General features: G+C 44.6%; 1 protein-coding gene across 1 annotated transcript; it reads right to left on the bottom strand.

Moving 5' to 3' along the window:
* Positions 1-5,450: 5,450 nt before the first annotated feature.
* On the bottom strand, positions 5,451-11,332 carry LOC116357805 (uncharacterized). Its single transcript, XM_031806976.1, has 5 exons — positions 10,389-11,332; positions 9,617-9,822; positions 8,645-8,965; positions 8,478-8,544; positions 5,451-8,284 (listed from the first exon to the last, which is right to left on the bottom strand). Exons 1-5 carry the CDS (start codon positions 11,041-11,043, stop codon positions 6,720-6,722), a joined length of 2,814 nt encoding a protein of 937 aa, XP_031662836.1. The 5' UTR covers positions 11,044-11,332; the 3' UTR covers positions 5,451-6,719.
* Positions 11,333-17,600: the final 6,268 nt, after the last annotated feature.

Below are 17,600 nucleotides of genomic sequence, written 5' to 3'. Positions count from 1 at the left end.
ATTAATTACTTTAAACTGGTTTGTTTCCTGCGGGCCTTGCCAAAAGTTGTGTGAATGAGTAGTGTTAATATGCAGAGCAGTTATTGCCTTGGTATCTATGCCCAATTTTTAACCTCTAGATGGCACTATAGATCTACTGTTACCCAATAACCAAACTGCAGGTCCAATGTTGTTGTGACAACTATTCTATTAGGGGAGAAAGCAAGGTACTGTGTTACATTTTGACAAGATATAGCACACTTAGTTACCCCCCCGAATATAGTAAGTCCTTATCTGAAAGATATGCTTTTTTTGACTGTCTCTGAGGAAGAGAAATACTGAAAGCCATAGGTGGCTGTACTGGAAAGGAAAGCATGTTTAGTGTAGTACATTTTGGATACGGTGTTAATGTTGAGTACATTGTTGGATACTCTCAATGTGTTAAACATTGAACACTTTAGCAGATGCTCTTTTCCAGAGTGACTTAGTGCTTTCATCTTAAGATGGCTAAGTGATAACCACATGCCACAGTTCTAAGTAAAAATGTTTCCTCCAAGTTAATTTAATTGGGGGGGGAAATAAGACTCGGATGTCTTAATGTACTCGTTGAAGAGGTAGGATTTCGGAAGGTACACTTCGTAATTGATTTTTCCACTTCCTTTGTACGCCTACAGGACAACACAAATCAATGTTTTACTATGACCATTCAGGTAAATCATATGGGTAAGCCTTTTTATCTTGAGGAATATACAGAGTTAACAGGGAAACTGAGGAAAAAGCTTGCCTGAGATGCCTCCCAAACAAGCCCCAACTCCTTCCAGATGGCGCAGCATCACCTAGAGGGCTACTGTATCCTTCCACAGGAGGTAACTGTAGCTCTTTCTTTCCTGTCTCTACTTTTCGCTCTGTCTACCCCTCCTATTTTTCTCTTTCTTAGTTTCTCTCTGTGTCTCCCCCTCCCTCTCTCTCACCCTCTGGGACTGTTTGTCAGTGGGACACTGTTAATGTGACCTGATGGGTGATTGTGTCAATCACAAAAGAGTTCTCAAAAGCAGACATTCTCCTAGTTGCAGTTGGTCTTCTGTCTGTGAAACATGTGGATACCACACTTTCTCCCCGGCCCGTCTGCTGTGAAGGCCAGCAGACGGTGTGATACTCCCCAAGGACCGAATCCTAATTAGAGATATGAGCATAACGTCAATGTTTGCATTGAAGCATGCATTGATGTCAATGGACAACCCACCTACTGTTAAAGGGAGAGTTTCTTTTAAGTGATGTCTCCCACCTTTGGTGGGTGGTGTCATCCCTCCATGCAGGCAAGTGTTTTTTGTTGGTCCAGCATCTCCTGGGTAGTAGAAGTTTGGTTTTCAAAAGAATTTAAAAAAGCATATCCCTCAAAGGAACTGACATTGTATATCTGTATTAAACTGTACTTGCTATTATGTGTAAAAGTTGACTATTTAAATTGTGAAGCATTTCCTGATTGCCTTCTCACTCTGCCCGCATGCCAAAAAAAACCATTGTCTGATAGTCTCACAAGTTCCACACACAGTCTGAAAACATGGTGTGGCTGTGTATATTATTGTAATGGTCTGAAGGACATTTTTGTGGTTTTGAGAACACAGCTAGCTGTGCTAACCATTTCCACTAAGCATTGCATGCAGCACCCGTGCTAACTGGGACAAGCTGGACCTAGCTAAATAATGATCTAGTGCACTTAACGTTCTGGGTGTTTCAACACCATCTTAGATAAGTGTAATTTAACAGTAAACCAGAGACTGAAGAGGAAGCGAGACACTCTACGTCATTTTTTTTTTTCTGGCTACATTAGTCAATGAACTTAGCAGACCAACCCCAGCTGCTATTGCATTGGTGTCTATGGGAACCAAACAGACCGGAACTGACACCCCCCCCCCCCCCCCCCCCCGAGTGAACCATCTTCATTATTCACTGTCTTTTTTAAAAACTTCAACTCAGCAAAGTGGCATTTTAAACTGACTCCGCGATATGACATTGCCGCGAGTATCACCGCAGATGTTACAGATGAGCAAAACGATGCATTATAATTCACTCATAGTATCAGCACACGTGCACTTTCAATAACTACGTGATTGCTGCGAGACCAGAAAGTGAAGTTTAGCCTTGCGTTTCAATGTCCTTAGTTGTTAATTGACCCAAATATTGCTGTTAGCTTTGTGCATCGCTGACTCTACCTTGAAAGTAACTGTGCAGTGAAAATGTAACTTTTTAAAAGTAAATATTATGGTAACACATACCCAAATAATGTTGAGTCATCCTATACTTATACTTTGTGGCCAAAGCATCAATTGGGGGGACACACACTTCAAAAACCCAACTTCAAACTTGGATCTCAAACAAACTGTTAAAAAAAAAAAAAAGTTATATTTCCTCAGAGAGGATGAGCTGGTCTACTAGCGTTCTTATTCTTTATGACACACCTTTCTGTTGGGGGTACGCCCACACCCTTTATGTTGGGGGTACGCCCACACCCTTTATGTTGGGGGTACGCCCACGCCCTTTCTGTGGTTGGGGGTACGCCCACACCCTTTATGTTGGGGGTACGCCCACACCCTTAATTTTGTTGGGGGTACGCCCACACCCTTTCTGTTGTTGGGGGTACGCCCACACCCTTTCCTTTGGGGGTACGCCCACACCCTTTCTGTTGTTGGGGGTACGCCCACACCCTTTCTGTTGTTGGGAGTACGCCCACACCCTTTCTGTGGTTGGGGGTACGCCCACACCCTTTCTGTGGTTGGGGGTACGCCCACACCCTTTCTGTGGTTGGGGGTACGCCCACACCCTTTCTGTGGTTGGGGGTACGCCCACACCCTTTCTGTGGTTGGGGGTACGCCCACACCCTTTCTGTGGTTGGGGGTACGCCCACACCCTTTCTGTGGTTGGGGGTACGCCCACACCCTTTCTGTGGTTGGGGGTACGCCCACACCCTTTCTGTGGTTGGGGGTATGCCCACACCCTTTCCAACACAGAAAATATTTTTTTACATACTTAATTGCAATTTTTGGGGGAAGGAAAACAATTGTACACGTATTGTGATTAATTCTAGGTCATATTTCCATAGAAATCTGGAAACACTGGACACTTGCGTTAACCTGTGGTTAAAGCACTAACGTGAGAGGCTGGCTTGGTCCCCAGACAGGGGCCAGCACTAGGTTAAGGACTTTGGCCTTTTTTCTTCTTTTTTTTATCATAGCTATAACTCACCAGTCGTAAGTGGAGTGGTTTTCATTTATCCCATGATGACATGCTCTTTGAATTCTGTCCCTTTTTGACCATATGGAATAGTCTGTGACAAACATAATCCCGATCCAATACGATTGCCCCCCCCCCCCCCCATATAGGAATACAAGTATGCATAAGAGGTAAGGAGAGGAGTTGCTTTTTTCAACTACTGTACTTGAGATTTTAAAGGTGTAGCTAAATAAATGGTATGGGGATTTGTTTGTTGGTATATTATCATAGTTACTTACCATGAGCATCAACATTGTTGATCTCAATATAATGAGCCTGACTTTTATCAATGTAAAGTAAACTGAGTCCTGTTCAGTAGGGAACACTGTAGTGAAACGTTTTGCAAGTGAAAAAGAAAATAAGTTAAAATAGTACCTCTCCGTTTCATGCCCTTTACTAATACCTGTGCCATTTAGAAGCCTTTTAAAGTAGAAATAGGCACCTCTGTTCCTGAAAAGCTGCTGCCCATGTGGGAAAAAAATACTATAGTATTCTATAGTTAAATAGTGTAGTATTCACTAAAGTCCGTAAAAACACTACAGTGAATACGGTAGTGCTTAGTGTAGTTTTGTGGACAAGACTGTATTTACAGTTTACTATGGTATAAATACTGTAGTAAGAACTATTATATACTATTGTAATTACTGTAGTGTTTTTGCGGCCTGTAGTATACTGTAGTGTTTTTGCGGCCTGTAGTATACTGTAGTGTTTTTGCGGCCTGTAGTATACTGTAGTGTTTTTGCGGCCTGTAGTATACTGTAGTGTTTTTGCGGCCTGTAGTATACTGTAGTGTTTTTGCGGCCTGTAGTATACTGTAGTGTTTTTGCAGACTTGATTGTAGTATTTACTATAGTGTTTTTTTTAGGTCTTTGACAGCAATGGTGGCTTTGCCTTTGAGGAAACCTACTGAACAAAATACAAATATATATATTTTCAGTAACCTGTAGGTAGGACTGAGGTCTGAATGGACTTATGCTCTTTTCTTTCACCTGTAGGGAACACAATATATTGTCGATACTTGGCATGTAGTTTTGTCACTTACTGTACGGGTGGCAAACATTGGGATAAGGGAGGGGAATGGGTATATGCAAATTAAATAATGCAGTATAGGGATCTCCAATCCTTTTCCTGGAGAGCTTACAGTCCTGTAGGTTTTCACTCCAACCCTAATCTAGCATACCTGATTCTAATAATTAGCTAGTTGATAAGAATCAGGTTAATTACAACTGGGACTGGAGTGAAAACTTACAGGAGGGTAGCTCTCCAGGAACAGGGTTGGAGTCCCACGCTGTAGTGTAAATTATAGTGCTTTTGTGGTCTGTAGTATACTGTAGTATTTACTATAGTATTCAGCAATATCCTATTGTAAGTACTACATATGGTTGAGGTATACTACAATGTGTAGTATATTCTACAGTTTACTGCATAATTCTATAAGTGCTGTAGTATTCTATAGTAAACTGTAGTATTTTATTTGATGTGGGTGAGTCTGCAGGTTTTTGGTCCTTCTTTATATAGCAACAGATCACATCTCATGACATGCACAGACGAGCTCATTGGCTTCACTAGGACCATGAGTTATTGAATCACTCCTAGTCTGCAGCAATATGAAAACTATACATAAAACTATACCGTGCTCTGAATAGGGTGACGTTTTCACACATTGTGTGCCCTGCTCTGTTGAATTGAATTTCATATGATGAGTATTGTACGCATTGATCTTTAGCCAAGGCATTGGAAACATTCTGAGAAAGGAGAGGTTATAACTGGAAAACTGTTAACCCCTTTCGAATGCCATTTTAACTGTTTAAATTCAACGTGAAAGACCTGCTGTGTCTTTTGATCTGCAATGCAAAACATCTGGGTCTTTTTTTTTCTTTTTTTTTTGTTGCCCAGCAACACCTGGGTTTAATTCAAGCCATAAGGACAGGGATGTCTCATGACAACGCAGGTCTATGCATGTGATTCCAAAAGGTATACAGTATGACAGATTGTCTGTCTTTATGATTACGTTAGAATTAGGGTTAGGGACATACAGCATGGCAGCTTGTAGTAACATTTATACATTATCCTGTGAAAACGTGTTATAATACATATTATAAACCGGGTAGCTTGGGTCCTGGATGCTGATTGGCTGAAACAGCATTTCATTCACCTGTGTGTGTATAATTATATATGAGACATTATACCATGGGTATGATGCACAGATACTTGTTTACTGTTCTATTTATGTTGGGAACCAGTTTATAATAGCAATAAGGCACCTTGAAGTTTTATATCCAAGAACAGCCCTTCCCTGTGGTATATTGGCCATATGCCACACCCCCTCGGGCATTAATGCTTAAATATATAACAAACGTCCAACCATTATTAAAATATATAGCCTACAGTCTTGTGCGTTTTTAAAGCAGTGAGTGTTTAAATCAAATTTATTTATAAAGCCCTTCTTACATCAGCTGATATCTCAAAGTGCTGTACAGAAACCCAACCTAAAACCCCCAAACACCAAGCAATGCAGGTGACTTAATAAGAATGAGGTTTGGTGTCATAATCAGTGTTTTCTGTTTAAATATTTACAACATGTGTATTACGGCATTAAAGACTGACTGCCACTTTGGCTGGTGGCATAATTGCTGGTCTAAATAGTGGATGAAGGAAGTCACTGTCTACAGAACTCTGTATAATTCTAAACCCGTGCTAATGCACACTTCTTTGTGGCTGGTCTAACACAAGTGGACCTCCACACGAGTGTACAAACCCTTTCTGGGTCTCCTGAAAATGGTCATTAACTAAGGCATGCAGCGGACACACTCACATTTAGAAAATGGCGGCTAACCTAAAACATATGTTCTTAACACACTTCAGAGTAAAACCAGCCCTGCAAAATTATCCTTGATGAAAGCAAAAAGAATTTTAAGTATCTTCTATAAAGCTCTGGCGTCAATGCAGTAACTCGATTATACACTGTAAATACAAGATATGCGCCCAGCAAATGTCAACATGAAAGAAGGTTCATACCAAGAATTGTTGAATAACAATGCTAATTCTAGCATCCTTATAATATCAAAATACAGTATAGAATATGCATAAAAGACCATAAAGCTTAAATATTCTCTCTGCTACTCACCAAAACCATCCTTTGGTGTATTTTAAGTAAGTATATGTAAGGGTACTTTTTATACATGAAGTAAACCATGCTAAAATTGGCCAATTTTGTTGATCAAAGGCTAATTGAATAAGTAAAACATTCGGTAAACCATGCTTTAGGTATTGTTAGTTTGGTGTTTCTAGACTAGTGATATTTCTTTTTTTTTTTATTACCTTTATTTTACTAGGCAAGTCAGTTAAGAACAAATTCTTATTTTCAATGACGGCCTAGGAACAGTGGGTTTAACTGCCTGTTCAGGGGCAGAACGACAGATTTGTACCTTGTCAGCTCGGGGATTCGAACTAACGCTCTAACCACTAGGCTACGCTGCCACCCACAGTATGGAGACGCCGCTCCCCGTCTGATGACTGATCTGATTGATGCGTCCTCGCAAGCAGTCCAATGTGACAAAAACTGCCGTGCCATTGTGGACCTGGAAGGAGGCCCGCAGCCCCACACTTGCCCACCCACTGCCCTCTGGCATCTGGCCCCCGAACTGCTGGGCCAGGGGCACTGGCTTGCCCTCCTCCCCTGCCCCCTCGCCTCTATGTCTGAGCAGGGTGATTTTAACCGGGTTGCAGGAGTGGATCAGCTTCAGGTCCAGTGCAAAGCTGGCTGTCCCGCTCTCCGTGAAGACAAACTCACGTCCTTGTTCAGCGCGACCCTTCCCTGGAAGCCCGACCTGCATCTGCGGCATGTGGGGGCTCACCTGGCGGAAATACAAGGGCTTGTTGCGCACCGCTCCGGAGGGCAAGCCTGTGCGTGCCACGGAGGCGGAGAGGGCGGAGGAGATGGTAGTGGGGATCCACACCAAACTGAGGGCGCTGATGCCGGAGTCGTCACCGAAGTAGCGAATGTTGCACTGCCCCGGGGAGAGTATCTCAAAGCCCAGAGTATCGCCGGGGCCGACCATGGTAGCAGCCGACAGGGAGATGGACGTGTCGCGATAGTGGACACCAGTCTTATATGTTCGAGCCAGCTCCATGCTGCTACCATTGTGGTTGAGGTAGGCCAGCAGGTGAAAGCCTTCCGTCACGCACGCCTGGCCCATGGAGTAGAGTGCCTGTTGGAACACAAAGCGCACTGTGCCACTTTCGGTGAAGCGCACTCCACGCCCATCGTGAGTCAGCCCCACAACATACGGGTCAGAGGTGGACGTGGTCTTGAAGGCGGGCCGGTAGTTGGTGTGGTAGTGCGCCGATGACACTGCCTGCGCAGTCATGGCAACGGCACCAGTATCGTGGGACAGCCAGAAGAGACTGAGAGGGGCCACAGATGGGTCATGGAGGTGCAGGCCATCGCTTGTGTGGTTGCAATGGTGGCTGGCACTCCTGAGGAGCAGGGAGAGCATACTTCCTGGAGCAACTTCTGCCACCCCACTGACACTGGCACTCTGGAGCGACTTAACTTCCCGCTGCTCCACCCTGACCCCACTAAGGTCCCGCCCCTCGGTCAGGTCACTGGTGTTAAGCTGCAGACACACCTGGACGAAACTGCGGCATCCATGGCTCAGGGCCAAGTTCTCGTCTGCCCACACAAGGCCGTGCTGTCGCAGCACCAGATGGCCGTCTTCGGTGGCCAGCAGATTGCTGTCGCCCCGCCCATGGATGTGGAGCTGCAGGTTGGGGAAGGCGTGACCAGGGGCGTGGCTCTTGGTAGGAGGCAGGGTCACAACCCCAGCCCAGGACAGGGACAGCCTGCTGCTGTCAGTGGAGGAGGGGGTGGAGCAGATGGCGTCACTCGTGAAGGTGCAGGGTGTGGCCACTTGCTCCACCTCACACTCCTGACAGGCCTGACACTCCTCCATCTCCGAGTTATAGAAGTAGGCATGTCCACACAAGCCTGTGCTGGCCTCTCTGTCAGACAAGCCCTGGCACCTGAATCCACCTGGTTCACATAGAAACAGTGGAGGACAGAAGTTAACCCTCTCTCACACACATACACATGTAGTACATTTCTATTTATAGAGTGAGTGGAAGAGGAATTGTTATATGTAGCATATTCTTTAAAAAACTATTTGGGAATAGGTTAACACTGATACAGTACGAGTTTTTCGCCAAACAGTCTAAACCCTTCTTACCTGGCGTGTTTAGACATTTCTTCTGTTCTGAACACAGGTTTGCTACTTCAAGGCATTCATCTCTGTCCTGTAATCATATAAATAATGATTCATAAAATATAATACAACTCCTGAATGGGTGTGTTTGTACATCTACATTTAGTATATTCAAGCTTTTATAGCCTCACCTGGCATATCCTGTCAGCATGGATGGAGCACTGGGACACCAGGAAGAAGCCCGCTGGACAGATGGTGCACCTCTCACATTGCGGCGGACCTGTCCTGAAGTCGCAGTACTCCTCCGCTCCACAGGACCTGCAGGCCAACACGGGGAGGTCTACATCCATCACTCTGGCCTCCATGTCCACCTTGTGCACAGTATAGGCCTGGGTGTGATGGGCCCTGGCCTGGCCTCTGAGGGACACCATGTGGCTCTCTAGCTCCTCCTGCATGCCCTGGAAGGACATCTGCTTGACATTCTCTAGGAGTAGGCCATACTGGGCCTTGACCTGAGATGAGACCAAACATACATTTACTGAAAAAAGGTTCAGGATGGCAACTTTCAATAATGTTGACGCATTTCAGAGCAAGCACCTTCATCAGAGCAAGCACCTTCATCAGAGCAAGCACCTTCATCAGAGCAAGCTCCTTCATCAGAGCAAGCTCCTTCATCAGAGCAAGCTCCTTCATCAGAGCAAGCTCCTTCATCAGAGCAAGCTCCTTCATCAGAGCAAGCTCCTTCATCAGAGCAAGCTCCTTCATCAGAGCAAGCTCCTTCATCAGAGCAAGCTCCTTCATCAGAGCAAGCTCCTTCATCAGAGCAAGCTCCTTCATCAGAGCAAGCTCCTTCATCAGAGCAAGCTCCTTCATCAGAGCAAGCTCCTTCATCAGAGCAAGCTCCTTCATCAGAGCAAGCTCCTTCAGAGTCCTGCAATAACAGTTTTGTTTGTTTCTTTTATTGGATGGTTTTAGGTAGACTTTATTAAACGTTTATTGACCAAAATGTTGCCCAAAAGTAATTAATTAAACCTTCCAGTGGTCTATTATTATAAACACAGCAGATGTTGAAGTTGCCGGGCAACAGCAAAGCGTTGCATCATGTCTATTAAATCTTCCCTCCAGCAAAGGGAAACCACAATGTTTCAGACGTGGTTCCAGACCTGGTCCATCTGTTGGCTCAGTCTGCTCTGCTCCTCCAGGATCTCTCTCTGCTGGCTGACCAGCGTCCCCTGCTGTTGGCTCAGTCTGCTCTGCAGCTCCCTGATCTCTTCCTGCTGGCCCTTCAGTGCCTCCACCAGCTTCTCCTGGCCCTTGGCCAGACGCAGCTGCAGCACCAGGGTGTCCTCTGAGGGCACCTCATTGTTGCCTGTGTTGGAGGGAGGACAGGGTAGCTAGGGATACATGTGTTCACCCACATGCACAAATATTAAATTAAATTATTGATAATTTACATAGTGAAATACATTTCTTGGGGGGGTTATATTCGAACGGCATACAAAAATACCTTTCAGACTGACATATTAAAGGTTGCAGTGATAAATCCTGATACACTCATACATTCTAGGAAACTATACACTGTTACTACCTTTATTCTCTATTTTACCTCATTTATATTGCAAAATTGCAAGTGTTAAATTAACTCTAATTGTGTTACATTTAACACTTCAAAAAGTATAAATTATCCCACACTACAGCTATCTTTATAACGTTTTCACAGAGTTTCTGTACCTCTGTAAATAGTTCAGTAACACTGGCCAGCTGGTTATTGTTGCATTCACTCAGAGTACATTTCAACTCTCATGGGTGTAAACTGAAATTATATATGTTTCTACTAACATGAATTGCTAGCTAAACTATTAATTACTTTGGGGGCATGATCTTTTTAAAATAAATTATAGAAAATTCTGTATATCAGACGGTCACATGCTAAACCTGGTTTGATGTCGCATGTCAACTGTATTCCAAGAGGCGATGAACCACGTTCTGATCCAAACTCCGGAAATTCTCCAAGAAATTGCGCCGCTCTGTCATGAACCAGGGGGGGCTGCTGCCCTCTCGGGTCTTCGCCACCACCAGTGACACAACTGTCGCCAATGCACGGTTGAGGCTTCGGCTTGGGTCGCATCCTGAGTGGCAGTTTACATTCAATCCCTTTGCATTCCCGGGGGACACTCTCAGTTCTCGTTGGTCGCGGCTGGGAAGCTTGACAATTCCCTCCTTTGCACCCGGGGTGGTACACCTCCGCGGTAATGGACCTTGGGTTTTCTTTCTGCGTGTCGCTTGTGGCCGTGCCACCACGATGTGGTTGAATGATAGTGTATGGTACCTGTGCACTTCTGGTCTGATGTTTAGTATGGGCATCCTGGTAAAGGGGCTTAACAAACGCTTGCCTGTCTTGCATTACGGGGTTTAAGTCTTGGGGTGCTGCGTCCGTTCGCCGCTGGCAATGCGCCCCTGTACAAGGTCTGGTCCAGTCCTCTGAGCTGAAACAGTGCGTCCCCCTGCATATCTCTGCCACACTCTCGGTTGTGCCGACCAACAATGTCAAGCAGAGCAGAAACAATGGAGTTATGATAGTCATGTTCATATTATCCACGATGTAGAAGAAGAGTTATTTAGCCAACGTAGAATTGTGCCTATTTTATTGTGCTTCCCATCAGGTGCTTTTACGCATTCCGGAATCCAGGGGAATAAGCTGCCTGGTTCACTTCGCGTTTTAAATCGTAGCGTTTCCCCACGAAGGAAAGAGTGCTTTCAGATCATCCACACCTTCTCAATTAATGTAGCCTTTTGAAGTGAGTGGAACCTTTTCAAATGAATGAACTGCCAGCCTCTCTCTCCCTGAGTGGATATGGTATGTACTGATCCTTCCAGCCGATCTGAAGATGTGTCTAGGCAACATGTGGCATTTCCTGCACTTAATTGGCAACAGGTTTCCTTTCCGTCTTAAATTAACCCATAGCTTTCCCGGACATACCACGGTGCCGAGTCACTCATTTCTATTGATGCTATGCATGTGGTAGATATTTCAAATACTTCATCTACATATTTTTCTCAAACTTCAAGGGAATCTGAGGTTCATTTATCATGCATTGCTCACTCCCTGGGGACAAATTATGGGTCTGTGTTAAAAAATATATAAAAAAATTCTCTCCGGTAATTGGAAATAGTCACCATACATTGCATTGTAATGTCAAATTCACAATGCCAAGAAGTATGAAAAAAAAGTGACAACAGAATTTTATCTCATGCTTACACAGCCAGAAGAGGACTGGCCACCCCACATAGCCTGGTTCCTCTCTAGGTTTCTAATCTCCACCCGGCACAGCCAGAAGAGGACTGGCCACCCCTCATAGCCTGGTTCCTCTCTAGGTTTCTAATCTCCACCCGGCACAGCCAGAAGAGGACTGGCCACCCCACATAGCCTGGTTCCTCTCTAGGTTTCTAATCTCCACCCGGCACAGCCAGAAGAGGACTGGCCACCTCTCATAGCCTGGTTCCTCTCTAGGTTTCTAATCTCCACCCGGCACAGCCAGAAGAGGACTGGCCACCCCACATAGCCTGGTTCCTCTCTAGGTTTCTTCCTAGGTTTTGGCCTTTCTAGGGAGTTTTTCCTAGCCACCGTGCTTCTACACCTGCATTGCTTGCTGTTTGGGGTTTTAGGCTGGGTTTCTGTACAGTACTTTGAGATATCAGCTGATGTACGAAGGGCTATATAAATACATTTGATTTGATTTGATGTGATGTATCCCAGCTGTGCCCAGGGGCAGACTGGGACAGAAAACAGTCCTCCTCCTTTTTTAACCAGCCCATGATTAAGACAAATACAACATGTAAAAGCACTACAGGAGATACGACTCACCACTAACTGGGCCTCTGTTTCCTTCCTGTTGTGCAGTCTCTGCATATTCTCTGTCTGTCTGTCTGTCTGTCTGTCTGTCTGTCTGTCTGTCTGTCTGTCTGTCTGTCTGTCTGTCTGTCTGTCTGTCTGTCTGTCTGTCTGTCTGTCTGTCTGTCTGTCTGTCTGTCTGTCTGTCTGTCTGTCTGTCTGTCTGTCTGTCTGTCTGTCTGTCTGTCTGTCTGTCTGTCTGTCTGTCTGTCTGTCTGTCTGTCTGTCTGTCTGTCTGTCTGTCTGTCTGTCTGTCTGTCTGTCTGTCTGTCTGTCTGTCTGTCTGTCTGTCTGTCTGTCTGTCTGTCTGTCTGTCTGTCTGTCTGTCTGTCTGTCTGTCTGTCTGTCTGTCTGTCTGTCTGTCTGTCTGTCTGTCTGTCTGTCTGTCTGTCTGTCTGTCTGTCTGTCTGTCTGTCTGTCTGTCTGTCTGTCTGTTCTGTCTGTCTGTCTGTCTGTCTGTCTGTCTGTCTGTCTGTCTGTCTGTCTGTCTGTCTGTCTGTCTGTCTGTCTGTCTGTCTGTCTGTTCTGTCTGTCTGTCTGTCTGTCTGTCTGTCTGTCTGTCTGTCTGTCTGTCTGTCTGTCTGTCTGTCTGTCTGTCTGTCTGTCTGTCTGTCTGTCTGTCTGTCTGTCTGTCTCCTAAGTGTTAATTGCTATAATATATAGAGCCAACATATACTGAACACAAATATAAACACAACATGCAACAATTTCTTTTTGTTACAGTTCATATTACAGTTCATATAAGAAATCAGTCCACTGAAAAAGAAAATGAAGCCCTAATCAATGGTTTTCACATGACTGGGAATATGCAAAAAAAGATATATCTGTGGGGCGTAGATCAGAAAATACAGGCAGTATCTGGTGTAACCACCAGTACTTAATTCCTGCCAGAACAGGATCCGGCACCTCTCCGTTTTGGACTGTTTTGTTCTGGAACCTATTTGGCCTGATCCGGTATTTCTCCTGGCATGAAAAATAATTGTCACTTTTTTCAATCAAAGTTCATTCAAGTTGCCTCTTCCTTAATTGTCCTGCCACAGAGGATACATAGCTTATTAAAAAATGACCTAGCTGTGGAGTGTAGCCCAATAAATAGGCCTACAGTCGGGAACGAGCTGCAAATCTCTGTCAACATACAGCATGCAGACAAAACTGGCCTTTCACAATATTTCAAATAGTCTACAATCGCGGGGGGAAAAAAGGTTGCAAATTGCTGCTGCTGAAAAGAGAATACCATAATCTGTCAGCTGCAGGCTACCAAAATATTTGATAATCTTCCAAATATTGTCTAAAAAGTTAAACAAGAGAGAGAAAGGCTTTTGGCACGAGCACATATGACATCACCAGCTAGTGAGCTGCGCATCATTGGGTGAGTCAGTGAAAATGGAAAGCATTTTAAGAACTATAATTTCCTTCTCATATTGTAGCATACAATATGTCTCCACACACCTAGGCCTGGGCTACTGATGGATTCAAGACAAGGTCGTTTTCACTGATCTCAGTGTCAAAGTAGCCTGTCATTTCGTCCCTTGTGCGGTATTATAGTGCTTTCAAGACAACTGGGAACTCAGGAAAAAAAAGAAGTCAGAAAGTCTGAGCGCTAGAAAGAGGCCAGAGTTCCCCATTTGGAATTCCGAGTTGGATGACCATTCAAAACAAATTTTCCCAGTCAGTGCTCAGTTTGTTTTCCCTGAATTCCCTGTTGTCTTGAACGCACTGAAGTCGGAAGTCTGAGATTTCCCAGCTCCGAGTTCCCTGTTGTTTTGGACATACTGAAGTCGGAAGTCTGAGATTTCCCAGCTCCGAGTTCCCTGTTGTTTTGGACACAGCATTAAAAAAGATTATGCCAAAGTCTCCAGTCATGTAAAATTACATAGAATTGTATAATATGCGTTTATAAAAGGACATTCATTTCCCGGACCCTAGGCCACAAAGACTGTTTTCCCATGTGTGCAACTTCCAGAGGTGTGGAATAGAGTCACATGACTTGGACTCAAGTCAGACTCGAGTCACAAATATGATGACTTGCAACTCGACTTTGACTTTAACACCAATAACTCGTGACTTAACTTGGACTTGCGCCTTTTGACTCAAACTGACTTGATACCCTCCCCAAACCTCCCCAAGCCTCCCCAACCCTCCCCAAGCCTCCCCAAGCCTCCCCAACCCTCCCCAAGCCTCCCCAAGCCTCTGATGCTATTAAAAAAGTGTGCGGAGCATCAACTCTTCATTTAACGGATTACAGTTTGAATCGGACAGCAGCCAATCAAATTGTGCTAGCTGAGAAAAAGTTGCGCGTGGCAGTGCAGAGGAACATCGGCGAGTGAATTCAGATGGAGCCCTTGGAAAGATGATACCCAAAATTATTATTTTCAGATGTAAAGACTACGCTCTATCAACAAAAAAAACGGATTGCAACTTGCAAAACATGCGGGAAGAAAATGACAGACGAAGGTGCAACAACTTCCAACTTTGTTCGACATTTGAAGCTGCACAAAGGGGCCGGTTGGACATACCGCCAAATTCTCTAAAACGACATGCTATGCAGGCTTATGGTAGAGAAATTAACATTCAATTCTCTGGCAACAGCTCTGGTGGACATTCCTGCAGTCAGCATGCCAATTGCACTCTCCCTCAAAACATGATCCATCTGTGTCATTGTGTTGTGTGACAAAACTGCACATTTTAGAGTGGCCTTTTATTGTCCCCAGCACAAGGTGCACCTTTGTTTTTTAAATATTATTTATTTTTATTTTACCTTTATTTAACCAGGCAAGTCAGTTAAGAACAAATTCTTATTTTCAATGACGGCCTAGGAACAGTGGGTTAACTGCCTGTTGTAATAATCAAGCTGTTTGTTCATCTTCTTGATATGCCACACCTGTCAGGTGGATGGGTTATCTTGACAAATAAGAAATGCTCACTAAACAGGGACATTAAAAACTGTAACATCTTATGTTTCCCAAGACATGGCTGAACGAAAATACGGACAATATTGAGCTAGTGGGATTTTTCATGCACTGGCAGAACAGAGACGTTACCTCTGGTAAGACGAGGGGTAGGGGTGTGTGTCTTTTTGTCAATAAAAACTGCTGTGCAATGTCTAATATTAAAGAAGTCTCGAGGTATTGCTCGCCTGAGGTAGAGTACCTCATGATAAGCTGTAGATCACACTATCTATCAAGAGAGTTCTCATCTCTATTATTCGTAGCAGTCTATTTACCACCACAAAGCGAAGCTGGCACTAAGACCGCTCTCAACTCGACTCCAAGGTGGCATAGCAGTTCAGACGTCTTTTGTCCTCGTCTTGTCGTGTCCTGTATATATATATATATATATTTACAACTTTTTCACATACATTTTATTTTTATTTTCCATCAACTCATCTTCAAAACACTCTCCTGCAACCCGCCTCACCAATGTATATTTATAAAAAAGTATTATTTACCTCAGATCTGTAATCCTCCAAGAAGCTAGCCAGAAACTCCAAGAAGCTAGCCTGAAACTAGCCAGAAGCTAATCCAGAAGCTAGTTCAGAAGCTAGTTAGCTCCTCTACTGGCAAATCGTTAGTATTCAGCTAACCACAGTTTGTGGTCATCAGCTATCCTTTAGCTCGAAAATCTATCGCCAGTTCTGTACGGTGCAGCGCGGCTCGGAACGGAACATACCGGACCAATTTTTCTCTCCATGTCCCTGGATTTCGACTGCTCTCTGGACATTCATACCCGGATCTCACAGCTAGCTAGCTGCTATCCGTGTGACTATCGGCCTTCATCGATTCCGGAGCAAACATCAATTATTCCGGAGCTAGCAAGCTCCGTCAATCACTCCTGAGTTCCATCAATCACACCTGGGCTGCAGTCACCTATCCGGGCCCGTTTTACTGCCTTCGCGGAGCCCCACCGGGCCTTCACAACTGGACTGCCGACGTTATCTACCCGAAGGAGTTATTCGGCTGGCTCCTCCGTCGCGACGTTACCTGAACGCCCATCTGCGGCCTGCTAACCGTTAGCTGTCTTACCGGCTGCTATCTGAATAGACAATCGGACAATTTTTTTTATTATTTTTTATTATTATTATTATTATGTTTTCTTCTTGGGCCTCTATAACTATATCTATTGTTTTTATTTTTGTTGTTGTTGTGTGATTTGGATTAATCCCCTCTACCACACGGAACCCCACTAATCTACTGACGGAACGCAAGAGGTGGCTAACAACAGACCTCCATCCTATGCTAGCTTGCTACCGATGCCCTGGCTAGCTGTCTAAATCACCAACCAACCTCTCCACTCACCGGACCCTTTTGATCACTCGACTAAGCATGCCTCTCCTTAATGTCAATATGTCTTGTCCATTGCTGTTCTGGTTAGTGTTTATTGGCTTATTTCACTGTAGAGCCTCTAGTCCTGCTCACTATACCTTATCCAACCTATTAGTTCCACCACCCACACATGCAATGACATCTCCTGGTTTCAACGATGTTTCTAGAGACAATATCTCTCTCTTCATCACTCAATACCTAGGTTTACCTCCACGGTATTCACATCCTACCATACATTTGTCTGTACATTATACCTTGATGCTATTTTATCGCCCCGAGAAACCTCCTTTTACTCTATGTTCCAGACGTTCTAGACGACCAATTCTCATAGCTTTTAGCCGTACCCTTATTCTACTCCTCCTATGTTCCTCTGGCGATGTAGAGGTGAATCCAGGCCCTGCAGTGCCTAGCTCCACTCCTATTCCCCAGGCGCTCTCTTTTGACGACTTCTGTAACCGTAATAGCCTTGGTTTCATGCATGTTAACATTAGAAGCCTCCTCCCTAAGTTTGTTCTATTCACTGCTTTAGCACACTCTGCCAACCCGGATGTTCTAGCTGTGTCTGAATCCTGGCTTAGGAAGACCACCAAAAATTCTGACATTTTAATTCCAAACTACAACATTTTCAGACAAGATAGAACTGCCAAAGGGGGCGGTGTTGCAATCTACTGCAAAGATAGCCTGCAGAGTTCTGTCCTACTATCCAGGTCTGTACCCAAACAATTTGAACTTCTACTTTTAAAAATCCACCTCTCTAAAAACAAGTCTCTCACCGTTGCCGCCTGCTATAGACCACCCTCTGCCCCCAGCTGTGCTCTGGACACCATATGTGAACTAATTGCCCCCCATCTATCTTCAGAGTTCGTGCTGCTAGGCGACCTAAACTGGAACATGCTTAACATCCCAGCCATCCTACAATCTAAACTTGATGCC

Source organism: Oncorhynchus kisutch, linkage group LG27 (assembly GCF_002021735.2).
Source record: "Oncorhynchus kisutch isolate 150728-3 linkage group LG27, Okis_V2, whole genome shotgun sequence".
NCBI classification, from domain to species: domain Eukaryota; kingdom Metazoa; phylum Chordata; class Actinopteri; order Salmoniformes; family Salmonidae; genus Oncorhynchus; species Oncorhynchus kisutch.
This window is presented reverse-complemented; position numbering and strand designations above follow the sequence as displayed.